The 23,828-nt window shown below is 46.4% G+C and overlaps 1 protein-coding gene across 2 annotated transcripts; it reads left to right on the top strand.

Moving 5' to 3' along the window:
* The first annotated feature begins 7,941 nt into the window (after positions 1-7,941).
* Positions 7,942-23,371, top strand: HPRT1 (hypoxanthine phosphoribosyltransferase 1). 2 transcript variants are annotated; one of them, XM_075260827.1, is made up of 9 exons: positions 7,942-8,073; positions 13,231-13,337; positions 15,213-15,396; positions 16,044-16,109; positions 16,286-16,303; positions 17,260-17,342; positions 18,444-18,490; positions 18,858-18,934; positions 20,055-23,371. In XM_075260827.1, exons 1-9 carry the CDS (start codon positions 7,948-7,950, stop codon positions 20,100-20,102), a joined length of 756 nt encoding a protein of 251 aa, XP_075116928.1. In that variant the 5' UTR covers positions 7,942-7,947; the 3' UTR covers positions 20,103-23,371. The 2 variants fall into 2 exon arrangements, with proteins under 2 accessions (XP_075116928.1, XP_075116929.1); XM_075260828.1 differs by lacking the exon at positions 7,942-8,073 and adding an exon at positions 9,014-9,104.
* The last annotated feature ends 457 nt before the right edge of the window (positions 23,372-23,828 follow it).

The following is a 23,828-nucleotide window of genomic DNA, read 5'->3' as shown; positions in this document are numbered from 1 at the left end:
GATGCAGCCCCCATAGTACAGGTAATAGCAGTGAATACAGGAGAAAAGGGATGAGGTGGATCAAATTGGCTTGGATCATAGGGTTTAGATGAATTAGGAAGAAAATAAATCCTTGCATGACCCATTTACCAAAATTTCCTCATATTATCTGATAAGTTAATGGTGTTTGTCCTGATCCAGCCCGGCCGTACTCTTGTAATATGGCCGCTCCTGAGTTCGGCCCCTGCGCACGCACCACCAGGCACGATGATTTATCCCATCGATGGCCACACACGGCTCCTGCGAATAGTGACGAATGTTATATAACTCTTCGGTATACAGTTTTGGAGCTTTATGTACATCTATGTGGTCGAAAAATATTCAGTTCACATTTAGTTGAAGTGAAATTGTAAAAAAAAAAATCAAACATGAAAAATTGTAAAATGAAATAATTTTTTTTTTTTTTTGGGAGGGCTCTGGAAAGTTTATTTTCCAGGTTTATTTGCTGCAGGTGATCGGTGTTCTAGATGGTGCGAGATCTCTGCACCTTTATACTGGGGCCGGGTGTGTTGGAAGAAATTGGCATTCTAAATTATTTTTTTTTTTAATCGACAGTCCCTTGTATTTTATGGACACAACACCCAGACAGTTCAGTAACCTCGGGCCTAGATCACTGGAGACTTCCATTGCAGAATGGTGGGGGCCAAACGCTCAGGACAGCGGGAGTTTTTGTTCCCTATTCTGAATAGAGTGGTGGACATACAAGGACATTTATTGATAGGGAAGTGGGGGAAAGTCGTCTGGTGGGACAGCCCTTTTATCTCTGGTTTAGAAGACCCATGAGTGGTCCAGTGGTTGTGGCCGAATACAGTTTCTGTAATTGGACACTTCTGCTATTTAATCGTGTAATGGAAGGGTTTTGGGTTGTATCGGCGGCAGCCATCCTGTACAGGCCATAGGATGAGCATGAGCTGGTTTCCTTTATATTTTCGCTCCTGCCATCTTGGTGTGTTGGTTGATCTGACCATCTCCTTCATGGCGCCACGTGTGGAGCCGCCTTTCATTGTAGCTTCAGTGTCCATGTAGTATAAAGCAAATCGCCGATGGAAAGATTTGTGCTGGACGGAGTGTCAGACACATTAGAAACCGTACTGGTAATTGGGAAGAGGATTGACCAGGTTCGTGGACGGATGTGGACTTATCACACTCTTGGCCAAGTGTCACTTCCCTGAAGATGTCTCAGCTCTTCCTTACAGTACTAAACTGCTCAGCATTGGATCTCTGACCAACGTCCTACTAAGTGAGATTTACAAAGAACTGGCCAAGGGCCGAATCGCAGCATGTCAATTATATCTACGGAAACGCTGGCGGCTTTCCCATAGATATAATGAGAATGGGAAGAGAAATTCCGCAGAGGAAAACTCTGTGAACTTTCTCTTCAAAGCGCTGCGGAAAGAACCGCAATGTGATCACACAGTGGTTTTTTCCGCAGTGCTTTAGTGCTGCAGATTCGGCCCGTGGGGTCTGGGAATTAATCGAAAGTCAGCTTAGTTAATCTTTGTGAACTTTCCTACATCAATTTATTTCATTGTTTTTTCCCCCATGCCATCCTGTCTCGCTCTGCCATTGTCTGTACACCACCGAATCAAGGAGTTGTCGAAGACCCGAAGTGTTTTCTATCCTGTAGACTTGTCCTCAGGATCCCCAGACCCCGCACTGATCAGCTTGAACCTATATACCATGTGTGGTCTGAAGCCTCTTCTGCTCAATGGAATGGAGGAGCTGCTGCAGTTCCTGGCGCCATTGCTACAGCCGCACACTGTAATGGCGGTGCAGGGTTTCTCCTGCCTGTATCCCTGGTTATAGCTTCTATCTGCCATATTAGGTGATCGGTGCAGGGTCTGGGCGTCCTGTGGATAAATCCTCAGTATCCAGAACACTTGGGGTCTTACCCTGCACAATCCCTTTAATATTTCCTGCTGGATCCACTTCTGTCTTCTGCAGTGGGAATCCTCCCTTGGGGGAAAGTTCTTGCACCCAACAGATGACCCAACGCTGCATTTGAGGCTAAAAAAAAATCTGCAGAAAAAAACTGCAGCAATAATTGCCTACCACATCTGCACTGTGAGAACAAGGCCCACATCTGACACCGCCCGGAGCCATGGTCTCTGTGTAATGGCCGGGCGCTGATACTGCAATGCAAACACAACTGTCAATGGTGGCCGTGGCGTCCCGTAACTGCTTGTCCAGTCCTCTATGGTAACGTCACGTCAGTAGGGATCGTCAATCAGGCCGCCATGTCTGGTTTTCTGTCCTAGGACCTCCCTTATGACTCTCTTACTATCATTGACTGCCTGACCTCCATGTCTATACAGAGAGCTGCTATTTCTGCCCTCCTGACTCCATTACTATTTCTTACCCTAGAGACGCAGAGAGATCGCCGGATAAATGGAATCTTTTCCTACAAAAACTGTTACAGAGCAGAGAGCGGAGTGGATATTTAATAGGAGCCGTTCCAATATAACATTTTATTAATCCTCTGCTCGTTCGGAATTTAGGAGTCCAGGGGGCGGTCCTACTCATTTGCTCACTGATTAGGACCACCCACTGGACTCCTAACCCTGACTCTAGGACTGGTTGTACTGACTATATCGCCTTGCGCCCTGTTCACGGGACCGTCCCGACGTCCCTTTCACCCCCTGTGCACACTCTTGGAGCTCATCCTGAGATTGTCCCCCCAACACCAGTGGAATCGACACCATAAATAATCTATCACTTTATTAGACCCGCCACCCCCTGCATGCACTACTACCGATGTACCGTGCGGGTCGCCTCACGCCCCGTCATAGCCTCCTTTCCTTGCAGATTGGGCTTTGCTGTAACTCCTTGAATGCTGGGGCGCAGCCAGGATCTAAGGGCACATGCATGTTTTCTATTGATCCTCCTAGGAGCTGTTTACTGCTTTCTAATCATGAGAAGATTTGGGGGGGACAGATCAGGAGAACCCCGCTATATAATACACCGTGTGCTCTTGTTATGTCACGTTCTGGAAAAGTGCCTTACCGTGTATATAGCTGTATTTGTATATTCCTGACGAGCATCTTGTGGTAGTGACAAGATACGGTTTAGTCTAATGTATCGCTGTGTATGTCGGTAAGTGTAGTCGTACTAGGCATGGAGAATTATTTATAGTGCTATGTAACATTTACATGCATTTATCTCACGTCTGCCATTGGATTTCTCATGTAAGCTTTACTAGGGGGCGCTAAAGCTCAGCGCGGGGGAACTATAGATAGAATGGCAGATGGGTGCGTCATGTTTTTTTTTTCCTATTTGATGTACAGCGAAGGTGGAAAAGTGCAGAACTGACCACTGTCGTGTGAACGATTGTCTACTGTACAGGAGTAATTTTATTAACACCGATGGTAATGACCTGTTTTTTTTTATTAAAATGATTGCAAAAGATTTATTCGGAGATCTCCTGTGGTTTATTGGGGGACAACTATCAAGTGTGATAAATGGGGGTGACACAAATTTTGCAAAGTTTTTGACACTTTTTTTTTTTCCCTGTGCTAACATTCCCATCCCCCCATTATCTGTGCAGTCTCTTCTTCTGCTTTTGCCAGCCATAATAAGGCCTAAAGTGCAGGGCGCACATCGCGATCTCCAGGACACGTTCAGGACGGCCATTAATCATTGACTGGTTCCAAAGTCCAGGCCTCTGTGTGACTTCTACTGATGGGAAAATAGTCACCGAGGCAAAGCAGACTTTGTATCTGCAGCAAGTAGGTGTTGGAATCATTCTTAGAAGCGGAATTATTTATTAGCCCTGAATGTCAGAGAGTCTCCATGTCACGCTAAATGTAAGAAGAGTTTCTCTACGTCTGACTAGCTGCTTGTGTTACTGCTTTTGGGATGTTAGTCAGAGACGGTGCTCAGATCGCTCTCTTACTGTGTCATGGATATAACCTGAAAATAATAGAAGACCCGGTCTTATTTTTGGAGAAACGCAGTAGTACTAATGATTGGGAGGCAGCTGCTCTGTATGTACCTGCGCCCTGCCCTAGAGAGGAAAGTCAAAGTACCGCAGACCATGTATGACGGGTTATACGCCCTGCACATACTTCAACTTCTGAAGAAAACTCAGGTACCCTTCAAAAGGAAAAGATTTATGAGCCAAGATAAACCTTGTTAGGCCCGGGGAGTAAACGCCGTGATTTGCCTGCAGCAGAGACGCTACGGAAAAATTGCGGCGTTGTACAGTGCAGGCAAAGTGGATGGGATTCATGCGAATCCCATGCCCACTTTGCGGAAAAAAACGCAGTGCAGACACGCTGTGATTTGCAAAACTGTTGCAGCTTTGCAAATCGCAGCATGTCAATTATATGTACGGAAACGCCGGCAGCTTTACCGTAGATGTAATTGGAAGAGAAAGTCCGCGGAAGAAAACTTTGCAAACTTTCTCTTCAAAGCGCTGCAGAAAGAACCGCAATGCGTTCACACAGTGGTTCTTCCTGCAGCGCTTTATCACTGCGTTTACAGCCCGTGGGGCCTTAAAATGTTTCCAAAATTTTTCATACGCACCTGTTCCCGATGTCTCCCAACAGAAGCCCCGCCACACATGATGGCTGAAGCCTGTCAGCGGCCTAAGGAAAGGGTCATGGGATGTCACTGCGGGGAAAAAACACCGAAGCAGCCGGACCGCACCGCACCGCACTGGGGGAGATAGCGGGGGCAGGTGAGTATGTTTGGGGGGGTGGCGGTTTCACCTTCCCCGGCCTCTTATAAAAAGTTTTTATTCTGGACAAGCCCTTTAACCTTATGGTAGAACAATAGATTATTACTCGACCACTGACCACGGGGTCTGGACTGGATTTTCCTGTGAAGTCCACATTTATTTATTGTCAAGGATCCCAGCAATTCCTCCCGGGTGTCCAACTGTCTCGGGGATCGTGGGCTCTGTGCAAATAATTATTACTGTGCGGACTTGTATTTACAACACGTGGAAACGCTGCCGTCATTTGTCAGAGACACTACAGATCCTGAGACGCTTGATGTTGGTGACATGGTGGGTAACGTGGTGGGATCCCCGTATATATCTATATGTTATGACCACAGGGTGCAATGTCCCATATAAGCACAATGGAGCCTCTTCATAAGGAGGCTTTAGGGGGGACTTTGGGTTCCCCAATTTATTGATTTGTTGGAGGACCCAGCGGAGGGGCCTCCAGTGATCAGATACTTGTCCCCCGTGCTCTGGGATAGGGGATCAGTGCCTTTTATGGATATAACACAAGGCCATAACACAACCACGAATTCCCCCCACGATTCCCTACTTGTTACGGTTTTGGTGCAAGGCCTCACAAGAGCAACAGCAGGAGTTGGCTGATAACAGGGAGCAGTAGAGACAGTGCTGCGAGCCAAGACAGACCCCCCGAGCCCACCACACGGTCAGATGGACTTTCGCTGACTCTAATAATAAAGGCGCTGAAACCTAAACAAAGCCCAAAGTTTTCTAAAATGCACAGAAAACTAAAAAAAAAAAAAAACTACATGAGGTATCGCTGTGTCCGGAAACGCCCAGGCTACAGACTTAAATGCCGTTTTCGCTGAAAATAATATAAGACCCTGTGTTATTTTTGGAAAAACACACAGGGATTCAGCTTGCTGCCTGACCTTTCACCCCTCAATCACACAACCTTCGGGTTCTCTTGACTTCTAGTCTACATGTGTATTTCAGGCCCTAAATTGAGCTCATGTATGTGCGGTGACTGCACGGATTGGAAATACATGGAGAGATCCTTTGCATTTTGGAAGAATGTAAAATTATCCGCCATATGACCTGCAATACAGAGGTTGTGGTGTATGTGGCCACGTGTCCCCTGATTTCTGTAGATATGAACAGTATGTGTCAATAAAATCTCAGCTGCAGCCAATGCAAAAGATGTCAAGAAATTCCAACCAGTCCCTCGCCGTTTTCTTGTAATCCTAGAGGTTTGGGACAGATTGTCTTAGACTTGGTTTAAGGACAAGGGTCACATCAGCCTTCTGGTTATCTGTAAAGGGCCAATAGTAATTCTGTGACTGGATAAATGAACTAACGCGTGGCCAACACGTGACATGGCTCCAATGTTTAGTCTCCAAAAATTTGTCAAATTAGAGCGGGTTCACACCAGCGCCCGGTCTCCGCGTTGCAGGTTTCCATCTTCTGCTCGTGAAACTGGACAGGGCACAGAAACCGGCGGTCGGTTTTCAAACCCATTCACTTGAATTCTCCGCGGCGAAACCGTTTTTGTTTTTTTAACTGGACACAATGTCGGACATGCAGGACTTTGTGGCTGGTTAAAAAAAAATGGTTTTGCCACAAGCCGCTCACGGGTGGACACTGACGGGTTTCTGTTTCCTGTCAGCAGAAGACGGAAACCCACAAAGAGGAGACCGGGCGCAGATGTGAACCCGTATTAAACCTGACCACTGGGAAGCCATCATCAATGCAATTTCTCTGGGGAATAAGACGTAGACCCGGTGGGCGGACATGGGTGCAAGTGTGAACACCTGCTTATGTGTACAGGTGCCTGTGTATATGTATAGTGTACACGTATGTATAAGTGTTATGTGCACACGTGTATAAGTATAGTGTACACATATGTATAAGTGCTACGTGTGTACGTATAATGTACATATATAAGTGTTATGTGTACAGGTGCCTGTGTATAATGTGCATGTGTATAAGTATGACATGTATGATGTATTACACCTGTGTGTGCCTCTCATGTGTACATATATACATGTTATGTGTACAGGTGCCTGTGTATATGTATAGTGCACACAGATATGTATAAGTGTTATGTGTATACGTATAATGTACATATATAAGTGTTATGTGTACAGGTGCCGGTGTATATGTATAGTGTACACGTATGTATAAGTGTTATGTGTATAAGTATAATGTACATATATAAGTGTTATGTGTACAGGTGCCGGTGTATATGTATAGTGTACACGTATGTATAAGTGTTATGTGTATAAGTATAATGTACATATATAAGTGTTCTGTGTACAGGTGCCGGTGTATATGTATAGTGTACACGTATGTATAAGTGTTATGTGTATACGTATAATGTACATATATAAGTGCTATGTGTACAGGTGCCGGTGTATATGTATAGTGTACACGTATGTATAAGTGTTATGTGTATAAGTATAATGTACATATATAAGTGTTATGTGTACAGGTGCCGGTGTATATGTATAGTGTACACGTATGTATAAGTGTTATGTGTATAAGTATAATGTACATATATAAGTGCTATGTGTACAGGTGCCTGTGTATATGTATAGTGTACACGTATGTATAAGTGTTATGTGTATACGTATAATGTACATATATAAGTGTTATGTGTACAGGTGCCTGTGTATATGTATAGTGTACACGTATGTATAAGTGTTATGTGTATAAGTATAATGTACATATATAAGTGCTATGTGTACAGGTGCCTGTGTATATGTATAGTGTACACGTATGTATAAGTGTTATGTGTATAAGTATAATGTACATATATAAGTGTTCTGTGTACAGGTGCCGGTGTATATGTATAGTGCACACAGATATGTATAAGTGTTATGTGTATACGTATAATGTACATATATAAGTGTTATGTGTACAGGTGCCGGTGTATATGTATAGTGTACACGTATGTATAAGTGTTATGTGTATAAGTATAATGTACATATATAAGTGTTCTGTGTACAGGTGCCGGTGTATATGTATAGTGTACACGTATGTATAAGTGTTATGTGTATAAGTATAATGTACATATATAAGTGTTCTGTGTACAGGTGCCGGTGTATAATGTACATGTGTATGTGTGACATGTATGATGTATGACACCTGTGTCTGCCTCTCATGTATCATGTATGTGCGCTCCCTGGTGTGGCTCCTCCTCCTCAGCGGGCGGCCCCTCGGCCATGTGTGTGACTGCAGGCTGCGGCCTGGTGAGCAGTCAGTGCCCGGCAGAGCAGACACACACACGGCCTGTCATCCCCGCGCTGACGTGGTCCCGCACAGCAGACATGGCGAGCCCCTGTGTCGTGGTGAGTGAGGCCGGGCCCGGTGCTCTGTGTCCGGGGACCTGAGAGACCTTGTACCGGCCATAGAGGCGGCGGAGGAAGGTGACACCGGGCGCAGGAGGGGACGGGAGCGCTCCATAGACCGCAAGCGCCATGGCAACCACAAGCGCCTCAGCCCGCAGCGGGCAACGTGAGGCGACACATCGCGATAGATAGGGGGGCGTGTAGGGGGCTACTAAGTGTTCAGGGCCCAGCCGGGGCTATGTCACGATGCGGGGGTGTCATATATATATATATATATATATATATATATATATATATATCTCACATGTAGCCAATTACTATCGCGATAGAGGCTGTATAAGCCAAACTGTGTGGCTGGTAAAGTGGTCATGTATCGTGATAGAGAGACTGCTGACTCCATGACACAGGTCTGAGCATTGTATGTGTCATGTAGGTGAATGTTGGAGACCTATCACGATATAAGGAGTTCAAGTTCTCATTGAAAGTTATTGAGCTGTGTAAGACGGGCATGTATATGTTATATCGCGATATATTCATGTATAGGGGGTGATATCCAGTCTGTGTGGCTTAATATGAGACAATCTTAGGACTAATATTGGGTTTAGGGGACCTAGAGGGGCTCTGGTGGTCCCAGGACTGTGATATGTGTCATGACGGGGAGAACACGTGTTACCATATAAAGGGGCTTGTATGTGATGGCGGGGGGCGGTCACTAGGTGGCGGTGCTGCTGCTGAGACTTGGATATTTGGGGAATATTTATAGTGCGGTCCTGGTGCGACTATTTACAAGCCGCAGGTCTGGGGAGGGGGAGGAATAGAAGCTTCCATGTAATCTGGAGGAGCCCGCGCTCAGCGGCCTGCGCCCCGGGATGTGGAGGGCAGATGATGGGGGTATTACTGACATGTACGGTATGTACCAGGTCCGGGGAGGGAGGGATAGAAGCCTCCATGTAATCTGGAGGAGCCCGCGCTCAGCGGCCTGCGCCCCGGGATGTGGAGGGCAGATGATGGGGGTATTACTGACATGTACGGTATGTACCAGGTCCGGGGAGGGAGGGATAGAAGCCTCCATGTAATCTGGAGGAGCCTGCGCTCAGCGCCCCGGGATGTGGAGGGCAGATGATGGGCGTATTACTGACATGTATGTGCCAGGTCTCCCCCCGGGATGTGGAGGGCAGATGATGGGGGTATTACTGACATGTATGTGCCAGGTCTCCCCCCGGGATGTGGAGGGCAGATGATGGGGGTATTACTGACATGTATGTGCCAGGTCTGGGGAGGAGGAATAGAAGCTTCCATGTAATCTGGAGGAGCCCGCGCTCAGTGGCCTGCGCCCCGGGATGTGGAGGGCAGATGATGGGGGTATTACTGACATGTATGTGCCAGGTCTCCCCCCGGGATGTGGAGGGCAGATGATGGGGGTATTACTGACATGTATGTGCCAGGTCTCCCCCCGGGATGTGGAGGGCGGATGATGGGGGTATTACTGACATGTATGTGCCAGGTCTCCCCCCGGGATGTGGAGGGCAGATGATGGGGGTATTACTGACATGTATGTGCCAGGTCTCCCCCCGGGATGTGGAGGGCAGATGATGGGGGTATTACTGACATGTATGTGCCAGGTCTCCCCCCAGATGCGCTGCCTCCTACATGGCCGGTCACTGACGCTGCTTATGGCTAAATATGGTTTCAGTAGAACTGAGCTCCTTCCTCTACCGCAGTGTTATACCGAGACACAACCGCCTCACCCAAGAAGAGACCAAGCTACCTACTCAGCTTTCTAAGATTCCTGAACGGCAAATCCGCAGTGATCTATGGGTGAAGCTGTGCACAATAGTGACCCTTAAGTACTATCATGGTGTCTGTCATACACCGCTATCATACACATATCATTAGGATGGACACCATGCTATACTTAAGGGTTAAAGGTACCATGAATTAAAGGCGTCCCCTATACACAGGATGAGCTCCCACTGCCCCCCCCCCCCCAAAAAAAAAAAAAAAAATCTCAAGTTCAGGGACTGTCACCAGAGCCCTACAGATAGATAGGTTAGTGGTCTCCCCATTGCTGAGAGATCACGGGCTTTGTCAATAGTCGAAGTTTGGGGCAGTGGGGGTGTTGCAGGTGTTACCTCTTTGGAACAACCACATTGCATATCTCAGTAATGGAGGCAGCGATTCCCATGGGGGAGGGGGAGGAACACCCTGTGATCCAGGTAACTCTAACCTATCTATCTGCAGGGCTGGATTGATCTTCTGCTCCTGATGACAGACTCCCTGTAAGATGCAGCGTGCATGCTCAGGCCCGGTTTCCGTTTGGGGATCCCTGGAATGGAAACCAATACACATAAAAAAAATGCACCTTAAAAGTAGAAGTTTTGGGATGTTTGCATTTCTGCTTGTAGTAAGTGACCTATGAGCGAGCGGTGTAACCGGTTCCGGCTTGTTATTGCCTAAACATCAATGTCCCGTTGGATCCCGCCAGGGGCGGCTGTTTTATGAGCACATGAATATGATTGTACTGGCGCTAATGGTCTCCGCTATCGTCAGGCCCTTAGGCAGGGGGACGTGAGTGGCAGAATTCGGGTTGGTCACTTCATACTGTTAAGTCTTTTCGTTTCTATTCTTCAGCAGGTTTCATGTCTTGAAGAAGCTTCTGTTACAGTGATGTTTGTGAGTGAGGGGCCGCTCTGCTGACTGACACCAGGGGCCCCAGTAATGGGGGGGGGGGGGGACGCTGCTGTACATGAATGGGAGACGATCTATTTCGGGAGTGCAGGATGTATATACACAGCGTGCCTCAATGGATGGCACGTCCCACATGAGAGGACTGTGTGACTGTCCTCGGGGTCCTTGACAAATTAGTGTTAATGTTAACCCCTTCCTGGTCCTTGGTGTAGGTGTGGACGTATGGCGGTGCTGTGATAGGACGAGGCAGGCAACAAATATATCCTAATATATAACATATATATATCCCACACACTTCTTAGCATAGCAAGCCACAAACTCCCTATGGCCGCCTCCGGGCGAGCCCTTAACCCCAGGCAATAACATTTACATATGCTTTTACACTTCCCTGCTCACGTTACCGTTACTTCAGCCGCCTACCTCTTCCACGCTCCGGACCCGGCATCTTTGGCGAACACCAGCGCAATCGGGATCCGCGACACCGCCCAGCCAGCCACAGCAACTACGCTGTATGTGCAGGCGCATGCGCACATTGCCGATGTACACAACGTCTTCCAGGACACCACTACTTGGTGGCTGTAGCCTAGGCCGCAGCGCCGGAAGTCCTCGGCAGACTGCGACAGTCCCCGACACCGCACTCAGCTTACTGGTCTTGCGCCTTCCTGACCCTCCAGCTTAGCTCTGCTGAGTACGCCTTGTTATGCGGCAGCGGGACATTGCATGTGACGGCAGGGGAGTTAGGGGATTTTGCGGAGGGGGCCCTGCTAAAGGGGTGGGGGCCATAGGAGGAGGAGGGGCTCTGCAGGAAAAGGGGTTTGGGGAGTTTGACCCGGGGTGCCGCGAGAGGGGGTCAGGGGCGCGGGGGACAAGGGTGGCTGCAGGTAGCCAGGAGCGGCCTGCAGGTAAAGAGCCCGCAGGGACAGGCGAGGAGCAAATGGGACAGGGGCGCGCAGGAGTGGACGTGGCGGATCATAACCAACGGCAAGTGCCTAATTATCAGCAGCTCAGCGCCAACTCAAACCCGCAGACGAAGTCGCGGGCAGATGCTAGTATAATATAATCCTGAAACGGTAACAAAAAGGACGCCCCCCTTCAATGCCGCTTTTATATAAATGCTTTGTGCTCACCCCACACACATGTATACCTGTATTCTACACACGCCACTACTAATCTCCCGCTATTGTCATTGCTCAAATGAAGACCCGGTTATTCTAATCTCCTCCCATAGCGAGTCCTGGACGCCTCCATTGTTTGCACCTTTCTTCCCTCTTGGCCTGTAATTCTGCATTTTTGTATAAGCAGACACGTGACCAGGTCTTTGGCATATACTACCTATATATTCTATACTGTCCTGGTCGCAGGTGCTGGCATGTAGCGTATGGGGATCTCTAATATGTTATATGATATTCTCTATCACCAAAGATGTTTGTTACGTTCCTTATCACTTGGGAGACGTTGGGTGAAGGTGTTTCGCTGTAGGTATGGAAACATTCAAGGTCACAGATTTCACAGAACTTGTCACTGTGCCCTTGAGAAACATCTGTGTTTACCTAGTATGTGGTGAGGCGAAGTAAAGTGAAGGTCGATCTGGAGGAAATCTATAGGTGGTAAGACATGGGTATAAGGGCTGTATACTATACACGGGGCCTGCACTTACAGGAGTGTTTGTGCAGAATATTGTCCATCCCTTAATCCAAATCTCTCACTTTTGTAGACCGTGCACATTGTGAGTTTTGCATCTTCCGCAGTAGTTGGTGGTAACCCATCGCTATTTTGGTCCCCATGTTTCTGCCGTTGGGAGTCCGTGCTGTAAACAGACATGGCATGCCTATCCAGACATTCGCAGTTTCCACACGGTTTTGCATTTTGGAAAGCAGACGGGATTCATTTCTCACACTGTGACCAGACCTGCGGACACAGCCCGAGAAAAGACAATACACAGACCCGCTCTAGAGCTTAAAATAAAAAATATTCCATAGAGTCGGCGACTTTCACCAAATCTCCGTGTGCCAAAAACGTAAATTCTCGCCCTCTAGAACCTGGGGCAGATTCTAAGCTTAAAAATGTTCTCCAGTTTGTAGTGTAGATGACAGTAAGTGTGTCAGGCTTCAGTAGGTTACGTCCCTCGGCGAAGTGGAGAGGGCAGGGGAAAACAAAATAGGTCACGTTATTAATACAAATTCTGCAATATTTGGCAGTGAAGGGGTATAGAGGAGCAATGGAGGAGCTATAGGGTGATGCTAGGGGAGCGTCTGCATTGGAGTCTCAGCCGTACATCTGCAGAGAGAAAAGTCCTGCAAGGAAGACCTGGCAGCGATGGTGCTTTAGGCAAAGTCCTGTGTGCAATCGCCTCTGTGGTATTGTCGGACGTATCTGGCGTTTGCATACGGTTTTTATTTCCGCTGCATTTGAATCTGACGGCCTGTAGAGGTTTTACTTACTGAAATCCATTTTCTTTTTCTTCTGCAGCTTGCTGATGATGAACAAGGATACGACCTGGACCTGTTCTGTATTCCTAAGCATTATGCAGCAGATTTGGAGAAGGTTTACATTCCTCATGGCCTAATAATGGACAGGTAGGTTGCAAAGGTGACAATTCAATGAAATCTGAAATAATGAGAATTAAAGGGTTTCTCTGCAAAGACTTCATTGTCTACAGCAGTCATGAGAACAGGGGTCCTGGAGCCCCCTGTGTGACTGTAGCTTGGTGCACGTGTGTGACCCCCACCCCAGAGATACTTATGGGACTGATGTGGTGAGTAAAGTGATGGCTGAGCATGCATAGTATTGCTTCACTCACAGACGCAGATTCGTGTGAGTCCCAATAGTCGGACACCTATCCCCTGTCCTCGGGGTATTGGACAGATTGCAGTAGACTTAGGTTGTCCAGTCCATTGTAGGAGCAGGTTTGACTGTTCAGAGGCAATTCCTGTAGGAACAAACCATTTCCTAAAAGAAGCCCGGCCAGGACTCAGCTGATAGCCACAGGATTAGGCCTCTGCCCCCTCCGGCAGTCAGCTGAGGTAATACATTATATAATACAGGCTCTCTCCTCTCTGTGTACAGTATAGGCCTGGCGCTGGTTATGGGTTCTGTATTCGCAATCTTCAATCCCCTTTTAGAATAGACGCTGTTCAGTTCTGGTGAATCAGTGCACAAATGACACAAATGAGATGGAGCCGGCGAACAATACAAGCCCTGTTATTTTTAGCAGTAATTGACTCATTCTAATCCATTTTCTTTGCATTCGGTCCATCTGTATGGGATCTAATGCACGATGGAGATGTTTGGGGAGAACCGTAGAGAACGTCCTTTGGATCTGATGACACGCTCTCACTGGGGAATGTTTTTAAATGGAAAAAATAAAAAAATATTTGCAGGACTTTTCTCTCTCCAGATGGGGAACGGCATGGCCTGAGCCTAACACATGAATTAGAGGATTTACTTCTCAGGGGGTCGGGCTGTGGATAAATATCTGGACACCTCTGCATACATATAGCTGCCTCCTCCGATCTGTTTGCACCTTATCGGCCATGCTATTTTTACACGCAGCTGTTGCAGCAGATCTTTACTAAGACTTGTAGATAGTAACCTGTTTCTGTGCAATATCCTGTCCTGCAAGTCTGTGCTAAGAGCACACGTGACCTGGACGCCATCTTTCTGTATCAGTTCTGCATTCACAGATACAAGCTGCAGCTCGGCTCTTGCACGATGACATGGATGTTCGGCTTTACAGGGGTTTATAATAGATAGCAGTCATGTGCTCTTCCTGTTTGTGTGACTAACCACATTCAGCCTGTACATGGTAGGAAGCCTCTGTGTCATGGGTTATACTGAAGCTTCCTCCTTGACCGTCCTTACATTCTGTGCAATGTGCCGAGGGCTGACGGTTGGGTTGTAGCTGTGGTGGATGTTACACGGCCGCTGGCCGACGCTCCTGATCTCCAGCTTTGCATGTGATTTACCTGTTGTATAAGGCTAAAATATTTACATGGCGGTAAGATCTATCTTAGGCAGGTATAGAGTCCTTACAAATGCAAAAACGTGTTGTCATCCCAGACCTAAAGCCCTGCAGTCAGTCAAGGGGTCGTATGAAGATGACATCCGTCTATATGTCCGGACTGGAGCATCCATACTATAGTCCCATGCTGTGCACAAGACATGACGAGACCGGAATTAAAAAATAAAAACGCTCTATAAGCCTGAGCTGAGGTCTATCTCCTTCTGGAGGACATACCCTTATATTATACAGGCACCCTTCCCCCCACAGATGATCACTGGGGGTTCAGCAGTCAGACCCATTACGATCAGCTGATTCTCAGGGAGGAGGCCATTGTTCTCACAGTTGTAGATAAACCATTGACATTATGTAGCGTCTCATATTGATGAAAACACCCATTACCGTTCTATGAGAACTTGTGTCAAATCATGTTTTTGTTTTTCATGACCAGGACCGAAAGATTAGCCCGTGATATCATGAGGGACATGGGCGGCCATCACATCGTCGCCCTCTGCGTATTGAAGGGTGGATACAAGTTCTTTGCGGATCTACTCGACTACATCAAGGCACTGAATCGAAACAGCGACCGCTCCATCCCCATGACTGTGGACTTCATCAGGCTGAAGAGTTACTGTGTGAGTAGTCACTGAGCCGGCGAGGACATCTAGTGGCCAAAAAGCAGATTGCAAAGTTATTTAGGATTAGGGCAGACGACCATGGTGTGGGCCAGTGCTACCCGGGTGTTTCACACTGACCCATTCTTATCTATGGGTCCAACAGTGCAGGCCGCGTCAGATAGGACAGGTCCTATTTTGCAGACCATGGTTCTGTAGCTTCTATTCGTTTAATGAAAGGAACCGCAGATGGATTGTCCTGTACACGGGCGGCATATGGGGACATCCCCGTGTCCCCCGTGCCTTTAATTCATGGCAGGCTGGTTGCAGCATGGTTGTCCGCGACCGGCCTTGCCCATCTTGTAGACGGCACTGTTTCGGTTTGTAGGGTTATTGGATTTGTTGGATGAGATGTCTGTCTGTCTGTTGTAGAATACTGACCTTTGGTTCTGGTACATTGTCTGCATGATTAGTATTTTATGACATATTCTACTTCTCCGTGCCTTGGTAGATGGAAGAGGTGTGTGTGTGTATATATATATATATATATATATATATATATATATATATATATATATATATATATATATATATTCCTCAGTCATGTGAGTTATCAATGATCATAAACCTGACTTGTGTTACAAATGTTTCTTTGTCATTTCTTACAGAATGATCAGTCTACAGGGGACATTAAAGTTATAGGTGGAGATGATCTTTCTACACTGACAGGCAAGGTATGTATTGTGTCACACTAGGCCATATACATATGCAGCACGTCGCACCCAGACATACACTTACTTCTGTGGTCGGGAATTACTGTGGGAAATTATAATACACCGAAAGAGACTTCATTATAAATCTATTTCGTGCCTCAGGTCTGTTCTAACAGATTTCTGTTCTTTTCTTACAGAATGTCCTAATTGTTGAGGTAAGTTCACATTTCATTTTGCTTAATCTTCAGCCAATACTTTGTGTACGTTTTATATCTATTAGGGACAGATACTATGTGACAGTCTATACTCAAAGCCTATAGAATTTGGTCACTTCTTCCCTATAGAGATCCCACGCTCCTTGTTGCCATATACATGTAGGGTAAAGCCACCAATTTTGGCAGGTTCTGATGACGGTGTAATGTGTGCGCTGTCTGCCGGACTCTGCCAGTAAAAGAGATGAGGAATAAAGAATTAGGCACGTTGGGTATTAACAGGCTTTACCCTTTGGTTTACTGCTGCCGGATGAGGGATCTACTCCCTTCTCCCTATTGGGAGCACATGTACACTCGGCTGAGCACAATCATATATGTGTATAGGGTAAGGGACATCAGGAGGAATAGCTGACCTCTTGTATGTCTATGGCACGAATACTCCTTGCTATATAGTGTCTCTCTGACGTGACCTATAGAAACAAGACAGATATGAGCTCAGACCCCCCCAGTGTTACTCTGTATGTGACCTGCACTCCTGTGTTACTCTGTATGTGACCTGCACTCCTGTGTTACTCTGTATGTGACCTGCACTCCTGTGCTGCTCAGGTAGTGTCGCCAGGGTCCTATACCAAGCAGTGTCACTTTGGAAAGTGGTTTTTGGCTAGCACTACATGGACTACTTACATTCAAAGTTGTGCTACTTTATTGCAGCCCATGGCAGTGAATATATTTGCATTTCACATGTAAGTTGCCACAACTATAGCCAGATATTGGGCTGAAATCCAACCCCGGTAGCACGACTGGCATTGGGCGGTCACCGGGCACCTCCGGTAATATTCTTATAAGGTTATGACGTAGGATTGTCAGTAAAACGCTGTTCAGTACATTGGTGAATCGGTGCAGTGGGGACCTATTATTATTTGTCACCATGATGGCTTCCTTTTCTACGGTTCTGTCAGGACATCATAGATACAGGAAAGACGATGAAGACATTACTGGCCATGCTGCAGAAGTACAATCCCAAGATGGTTAAAGTAGCCAGGTAACCGCGCCCCGCTCTTCTGATTGATGCGTAATGTCTGTTATTGCTTGTGCAGATCTAACATTGTGCGTCTTCTATTCTGCAAATGCTTCTGTACAGTGAAATGATAAACTTTTTACATTGGCTAAAGAGGAGCCTTCGCTTCCCAATGGCTGGGCTGTGTTATATAGCACTAGACAGCCGACCCTGTGCTGGAGATATTACTACGTACTAATCTGTAAGGCCCAGATTCCTGACAGCGTGGAGATGGCTCTGCCAAAACGTACTGATATCTCCAGCATTGGGGCCCATACCAGGGAAGCTTTCTAGGAATATCGCACATCTATGAGGACGTGAATGGTCACGTGGCGTAAATGCTGAGGTTTGCTCTTTGTATTTTTTTACCGTCACAGCAAAGTGGATGGAATTCTAACAAATCACATCCCCCACTTTGCATTAAAATACACATTGCAGACATGCGGCGATTTCCAAAACCATCGCAGTTTTGGAAATCGCAGTGCGTCAGATATACTTATGGAAACGCCAATGGTTTCCTTATAGGTATAAAGTCAGCAGAGGAAATCTTTCTGTCCAAAATACGTTTTTCCGGCAGCGCTTTTTTTGCTGTGGGGCGAAGCCTAAGGGGTTAAATTATTTCCTAGTATTTGGCATTTAAGGCGACTGCCAGCAGGGGGTGCACTTGTGTAGTAAATGTCGCAGCCACTCCGCTTGGCCCCATAGATGGCCCAAACACTACAAGCAAAGAGAGAACGGTTTGGTCCTGCAAGGACACGGACTTCTCTTTCCTATATCTGAAGCCATTGCTAAGTGAAAGTGATAATCCTAATAAGTCTGGGGTCACACCTGCGCCCGGGCTCCGTTCTCCATCCACTTTAAGTCCTTCAAGCAGCGCTTTTCTCTCTGCATTTTTCCACCCTTTTCCAAGGCTCACCACTTTTTTTTGTAAGCAGATTAGGATTTTGTTCAGGGGTCCCCAAATGGACCCCCCGATAGGAAACCTGACTGCAGCCGTGACCCCAGCGTAAGACATTTACTACAATGACATGTAAGACTCCGGCGATGGGCTGTCATTTTCATATGTTTTTTCTTGTTCCCAAACAGCTTGCTTGTAAAGAGAACTCCGCGCAGTGTTGGCTATAGACCTGACTGTGAGTATTCTTGTATTATCTTGTATTATATGGTGCATTGTTACTATAAGACGTTATTACTATAAGACATTATTACTCGGGCACGTTCCCCTGTAATGGGTTGGTCTCATCTGAACTGATCCTTTCCTTACATCGGGGTGTGTAGACTTTAGTTGGGACCCGACTCTGTGCCAGAACAGAAGTGTATCTGTGTGTGTCCGTCCATGTATTATATGTAACACATTTTATTTGCATGGTGATGTGTACATCTGTGGCCTCCGCCTGGTACATGAGCTGCTTTGTCTGTCTCTATGGATTTGCTAATACTTTCTGTCTCTAGGTCTGGTCTCCCGCTCTCTCACCCATTCTTCTCTCTGTAACTCTTCAGTTGTAGGATTTGAAGTACCAGACAAGTTTGTTGTGGGATACGCCTTAGACTACAATGAATACTTTAGAGACTTAAATGTAAGTATTTTTCAGAGCTAAAATCACAAAAGCTCCAGAAAGATGGAGGAACCCCCCCCCCCCCCCAATACATCACAATATGTGGCTACTATACTTTAGTGCAATGTCCCATTCTTTTTTTTGTGGCCCCATATACACCACTGGGGGAAGAACATGAGCCTGAACATAAAACTTGAGAACAGGTCTTACCCCTCGTTCACATCTGCGTTCAGTAATCCATTTGGGGAGTCCGCATGGAGACCCCACCCCCCCCAAACAGAATACCGAATGCAACTGCAAGTGGTGTGCAGTGAAAGCACATGGACCCCATAGACTATAATGGGGTCCGTGTGCTTGTTGCGTGCTGCCCGCACAAATCATGCAGATAGGAAAGTGGATTGTGAACTACTTTCCTGTTTGCATGTTCCCTGCAGGGATCTGGCGGCAAGCACATGGACCCCATTATAGTGTATAGGGTCCGTGTGCTTCCACTGCACAGCGCTTGCAGTTGTGTTCAGTATTCCATTCGGGGGGTCCCCATGCGGACTTCCCTGGATGGAATACAAACACAGATGTGAACCAACCCTTAGTCCTGTCTGTGTTTTGGTCTGGGCTCATTCACTGTAGTGTATAGGTCTGTGGAAAACCCAGCAGGCACATGTGCTACCCATTTCATTCTCCATGGACCTGTACAGGGTATACAGTTGTGTACACTTAGCCTTATTAAACAGGACCTTTCATGGGTCCGGGGCACAGGCAGTTCTATATACTGCTGAATTCAGTGACTGTCGGCTTTCCTAATCTGTGCACCAGGTAAAGAGCTATCAGTGCCGGTACCGTAGCTCTTCACAGTCAGAAGGGTGTTCCTGACAGTCAGCCTTCAGTCTTTAGCGTTGTACTGTGAGAGCGGGGAGGAACGCCTCCCCCAGTACTCGCCTATAGACGAATATTATCAGGAGGGGAGGGGGCGTTCCTCCCCGCTCACACTGTACATTGCTATAGGCGCTGCTGTGGAGAAGGACGTAGCTCCTCCTGCCCTATAACACCCTGCCGGCCCACCACACTGTATATTGTAACCAGTTCCCATTCACATCTCCCCTCCCCCGTCTTGCCTAACTTTATCCCATTTTGTTTATTTCAGCACATTTGTGTAATCAGTGAAAACGGGAAGGAGAAATACAAGGCGTAGAAGAGACTTGAAGCATTGATCGGCTGTTGGCTCCTGGGATGGGTTTCCTGACATCGCGCCCTGCACATCATCCACGTTACACATTAGACCCTTTACTGCATGTATACAGATATCCGGTGTCCGTTCTTTCACCTTCACAATGTGATGCATATGGCGGCTTCTCCATGCTGTACAATGCAGTGTCCAGTATCTATGCTGTATGGGAGAGTTTCATCTCTTGCAATGATAGTTAGCACTTTTTAATTTTTCCCAAATTGTCACCCATGTTAATTACTAGCACTTGAGAGAGGTGTAATGAATGATGTAGGGGATTGCTGGTTGTAGTCGTGCGAACTGGGCTCTGTATAGACAATCCATATCATGCTGTCCTTGGTTCCTTGACTAATGGCTGCCGCACATATTGCCTTCCTTTCCTTACATTAGGCTACACAGTGACATCAGCCACCCCTAACGCCTGTGAATGGGGTCGTACTGAGACCCATGGGTAATATAGACTGATGACCTGCCTATAGTATCAGATCATTGATGGATCCAACACCCAGACCCCATACTGATCAGCTCTCTATTCAGGTGAATAGGAATAGAGCTGCAGCTCCTTGGTGTCAACACTACAATGTATGGAGCTGGAAACTGTATATAATATATAGACACAGACATTGAAGTGGTAGTGCTGGGGATCTGCAGCTACTGAGCAACTCATGGAGGGAGCTCTGCGCTAATTATTATAATGGGAGCAGTCTCATTCACTTCCATGGGAGCAGAGCTGATCGGTAGGGTGTCTGGGCGCTAATACTGATGACCTATTCTGTGCATAGGTCATAGTAGCCATTATACTTGGGTCTTGGACAATTACATGGCCTAAAGTCATTGTGTAGCCTGAGACTTCCTGACATTAAATGTACTGAGATATACATTCTTCTTCTTCTTCTTCTTATGGGTTTGTTAGATCCTCTAATTTGGTCTTTGATTCTTTTTATGTTAAAGTGTCAGATGATGCAGGACCAGAGCGCCGTAACCCTGCTCTGCCTGGGGACTGCAAGGAACTAGCAACCAGATTTCTTATAGAAAGAATCATCTGGTCTTTGCTAAATCTTTCCAACAAACCCATTTCCAGGTGAAGGTATACACAGAGGACAGGACTATGTATGTATGTGTATATATACATACCCTACCCATGGATATAATGTCTTTAGAAGCAGTGTTCAGAGACCAAATTTAAATAGCCCCAAGACCCATTGCCCTGTTGTTTTATAGCACCACACTTAATGGGGTTCTCTGCTTTGGCCCCAATGTCTGTTTGGTCAGTTGCCGATAACCGTGTATCCCCCTCCTGGGCCCGCAGCTCTAATCTGAGTGAGAACCTAGCAGGAAAACTCTAAATCCTCACAGCTAGTCTTCCCATACAGGTGCCAAGCATGCATGTGTTCTCAATAGGGAGAGGGGAATACGCTGTGGTCTGGCACAGACGTATCTGCCATTGGGGTACACAATATGAAACCTTTCAGGTGCTTTTTCTTTCACCATAAACCGTCATTTTGCAATTTGCAGCAACAACAACAAAAAAGTGACCACTGGCTAAATGAGGAAAATCTACATTGTGAAGCGTTATAGCAAAGTGATCAATAATACTAATCCTGGTTGTAAAGTAAGACGGCACCATCTTATAGTTATAATAAGGGACTGTATCAAGTTCTCTCTCCAGTGATACATGTATGTAGGAAACTATTTGGGATTCTATTAACAAAAAGAGGCAGATCTGCAATCGGGGGAACCTAATCCGCATGGAAAAAAAGGAAACCTGCGGACCGCATAGACTTTAATGGGGCCTGTGTGGTTTCCGCCCAAAAAATGCAGAGAAAAGTGCTGCTTGCTCTCATGCAGAGCGGGGAACGGGATTCCCAAATGGAGATGTGACCCGGGCCAGGGATGACTATGTCCCATCTGTATGGCAGGAGCAGACCATAGTGCAGTACACCTGGGCCTTGCTATCAGTATGGTAAATGGATGTTTTTTGCAATGAGGCCCTCATTTATTCTTCTGGAGATGTGACCGGGGTTTGCAGCCATCTTGATACATAGCAACATGTAGTCACGTGACAAATGACCATAATGCTATTCTAATATTAGTGAATGGGGTCGTGTGGACAACACTCAGCCAGGACCTACTGGATTTCTCTTTGGCCACATTCACTATCATTAGGTGCCTTTAGCAGAACAACAGTCTTAGGCTAAAGCCCCACGTTGCGGGAACGCAGCTTTTCTTGTTGCATTTTTATTTTTTTTTAGCCAAAACCAAGAATGGATTGAGCAGAAGGTAGAAGTGTAAGAACTTTCCTTTATATTTTCCATTCCTTCTGTAGCCATTCTTGGTATTGGCTCAAAAAAACCCAAAACCTGCATTTCCACAATGTACGGCCTCAATGTCACATGGACAAGGTCTGCCCTATAGCCCGGGCCTGAAATCGACATTAGGACCTTTTGACTCTCCTCATTATCTGGTGGAATTGTCAAAGGGGATATCACCCGAAAAACAGTTATTCAGTGGATTGATGACCAACATCTGATCACTGGGGGTGCAATAGCTGGGATCGTCCAAAATCACAAGAGGGGGACCCCATGTCTAATTTGTGAATACAATGGTGGTGGACATGTATGACTAAGGGGCCACGGCGGCTATAGCACATGTACTACGACCACTGTGTTCAAAAAGTGGACCCGAGTTTTTATATCTTGCAAGGGTCCATTTAAAACCTCTGTATTGGGGGAGGGGGAACGTTAAGCACTTACTTTAGATTATCTGATGCAGGAGCAGAATAGACAGAAGACTTTTTTCCTATTTTATTTTTATTTTCTCCAGCCCGTTCACTGTCTTCACGTACAGGAGTTATGATGGTAGACCTATTATCTTTATTTTTTTTAAATATGTAATTTATTTTTTTATATCTATATAAATAATTTTAGTTGTAATTTTCTGCTTTTCAGTATCCGGTAAATTCCTGGATCTGTGTTTTGGGGTTTTTGTTTTTTTTGGAATATAATTACTAAAAAATAACTCGTCATCGGAATACCGCAAAAAAATGACAAGTCCGCTTTCTTTTGATTTTTAAGCCGATCTCAAAGTATTTATCTTTTGTGATGAGTAAAGTTGTGAATAAGCCGCTTGTAAAAAAAAAAAGGAAAAATCTCAAATTGGATTATAATTTTTTACAACTTTAGAATAGTCTGGTCGCGAAGTAGATGTTTAATTCATAGATGTAATCCTGCTATTGATGACGATGAAACATAATAAAATTGTGTGTAAACTTTTACACTGTTTATGGCGGTTTTATTATTTGGCGTAGTTACATAGCACTGTCCTATTCCTCATTGTCCCATAGGGCTTACAATCTAAATTCACTACCAGTAGGTCTTTGGAGTGTGGGAGGAAACACAGGCAAATGTCCTTGGCAGGATTAGAACCCAGGATTCCAGCGCTGCAAGGCCAGAGTGACATCTGGTGTCAGGGTTGCAACAGAGTTGACACTGTATGTGGGAGAACACTTCTATGGGAGAACCAAAAAGATCCAAGTTAGTGCACCCCCCTCCCCACAGGGGAGAGCGCCCGGCAGCCTATCAGAAGGAGAGGAGCTACACCCAGGAGGAGAGCGCACGGCAGCCTATCAGGAGAGGAGCTACACCCAGGAGGAGAGCGCACGGCAGCCTATCAGGAGAGGAGCTACACCCAGGA

The sequence above is a fragment of the Leptodactylus fuscus genome, chromosome 11 (genome assembly GCF_031893055.1).
Source record: "Leptodactylus fuscus isolate aLepFus1 chromosome 11, aLepFus1.hap2, whole genome shotgun sequence".
Classification (NCBI taxonomy): domain Eukaryota; kingdom Metazoa; phylum Chordata; class Amphibia; order Anura; family Leptodactylidae; genus Leptodactylus; species Leptodactylus fuscus.
The sequence above is the reverse complement of the archived record's forward strand: the minus strand, read 5'-3'. Positions and strand labels throughout refer to the sequence as shown.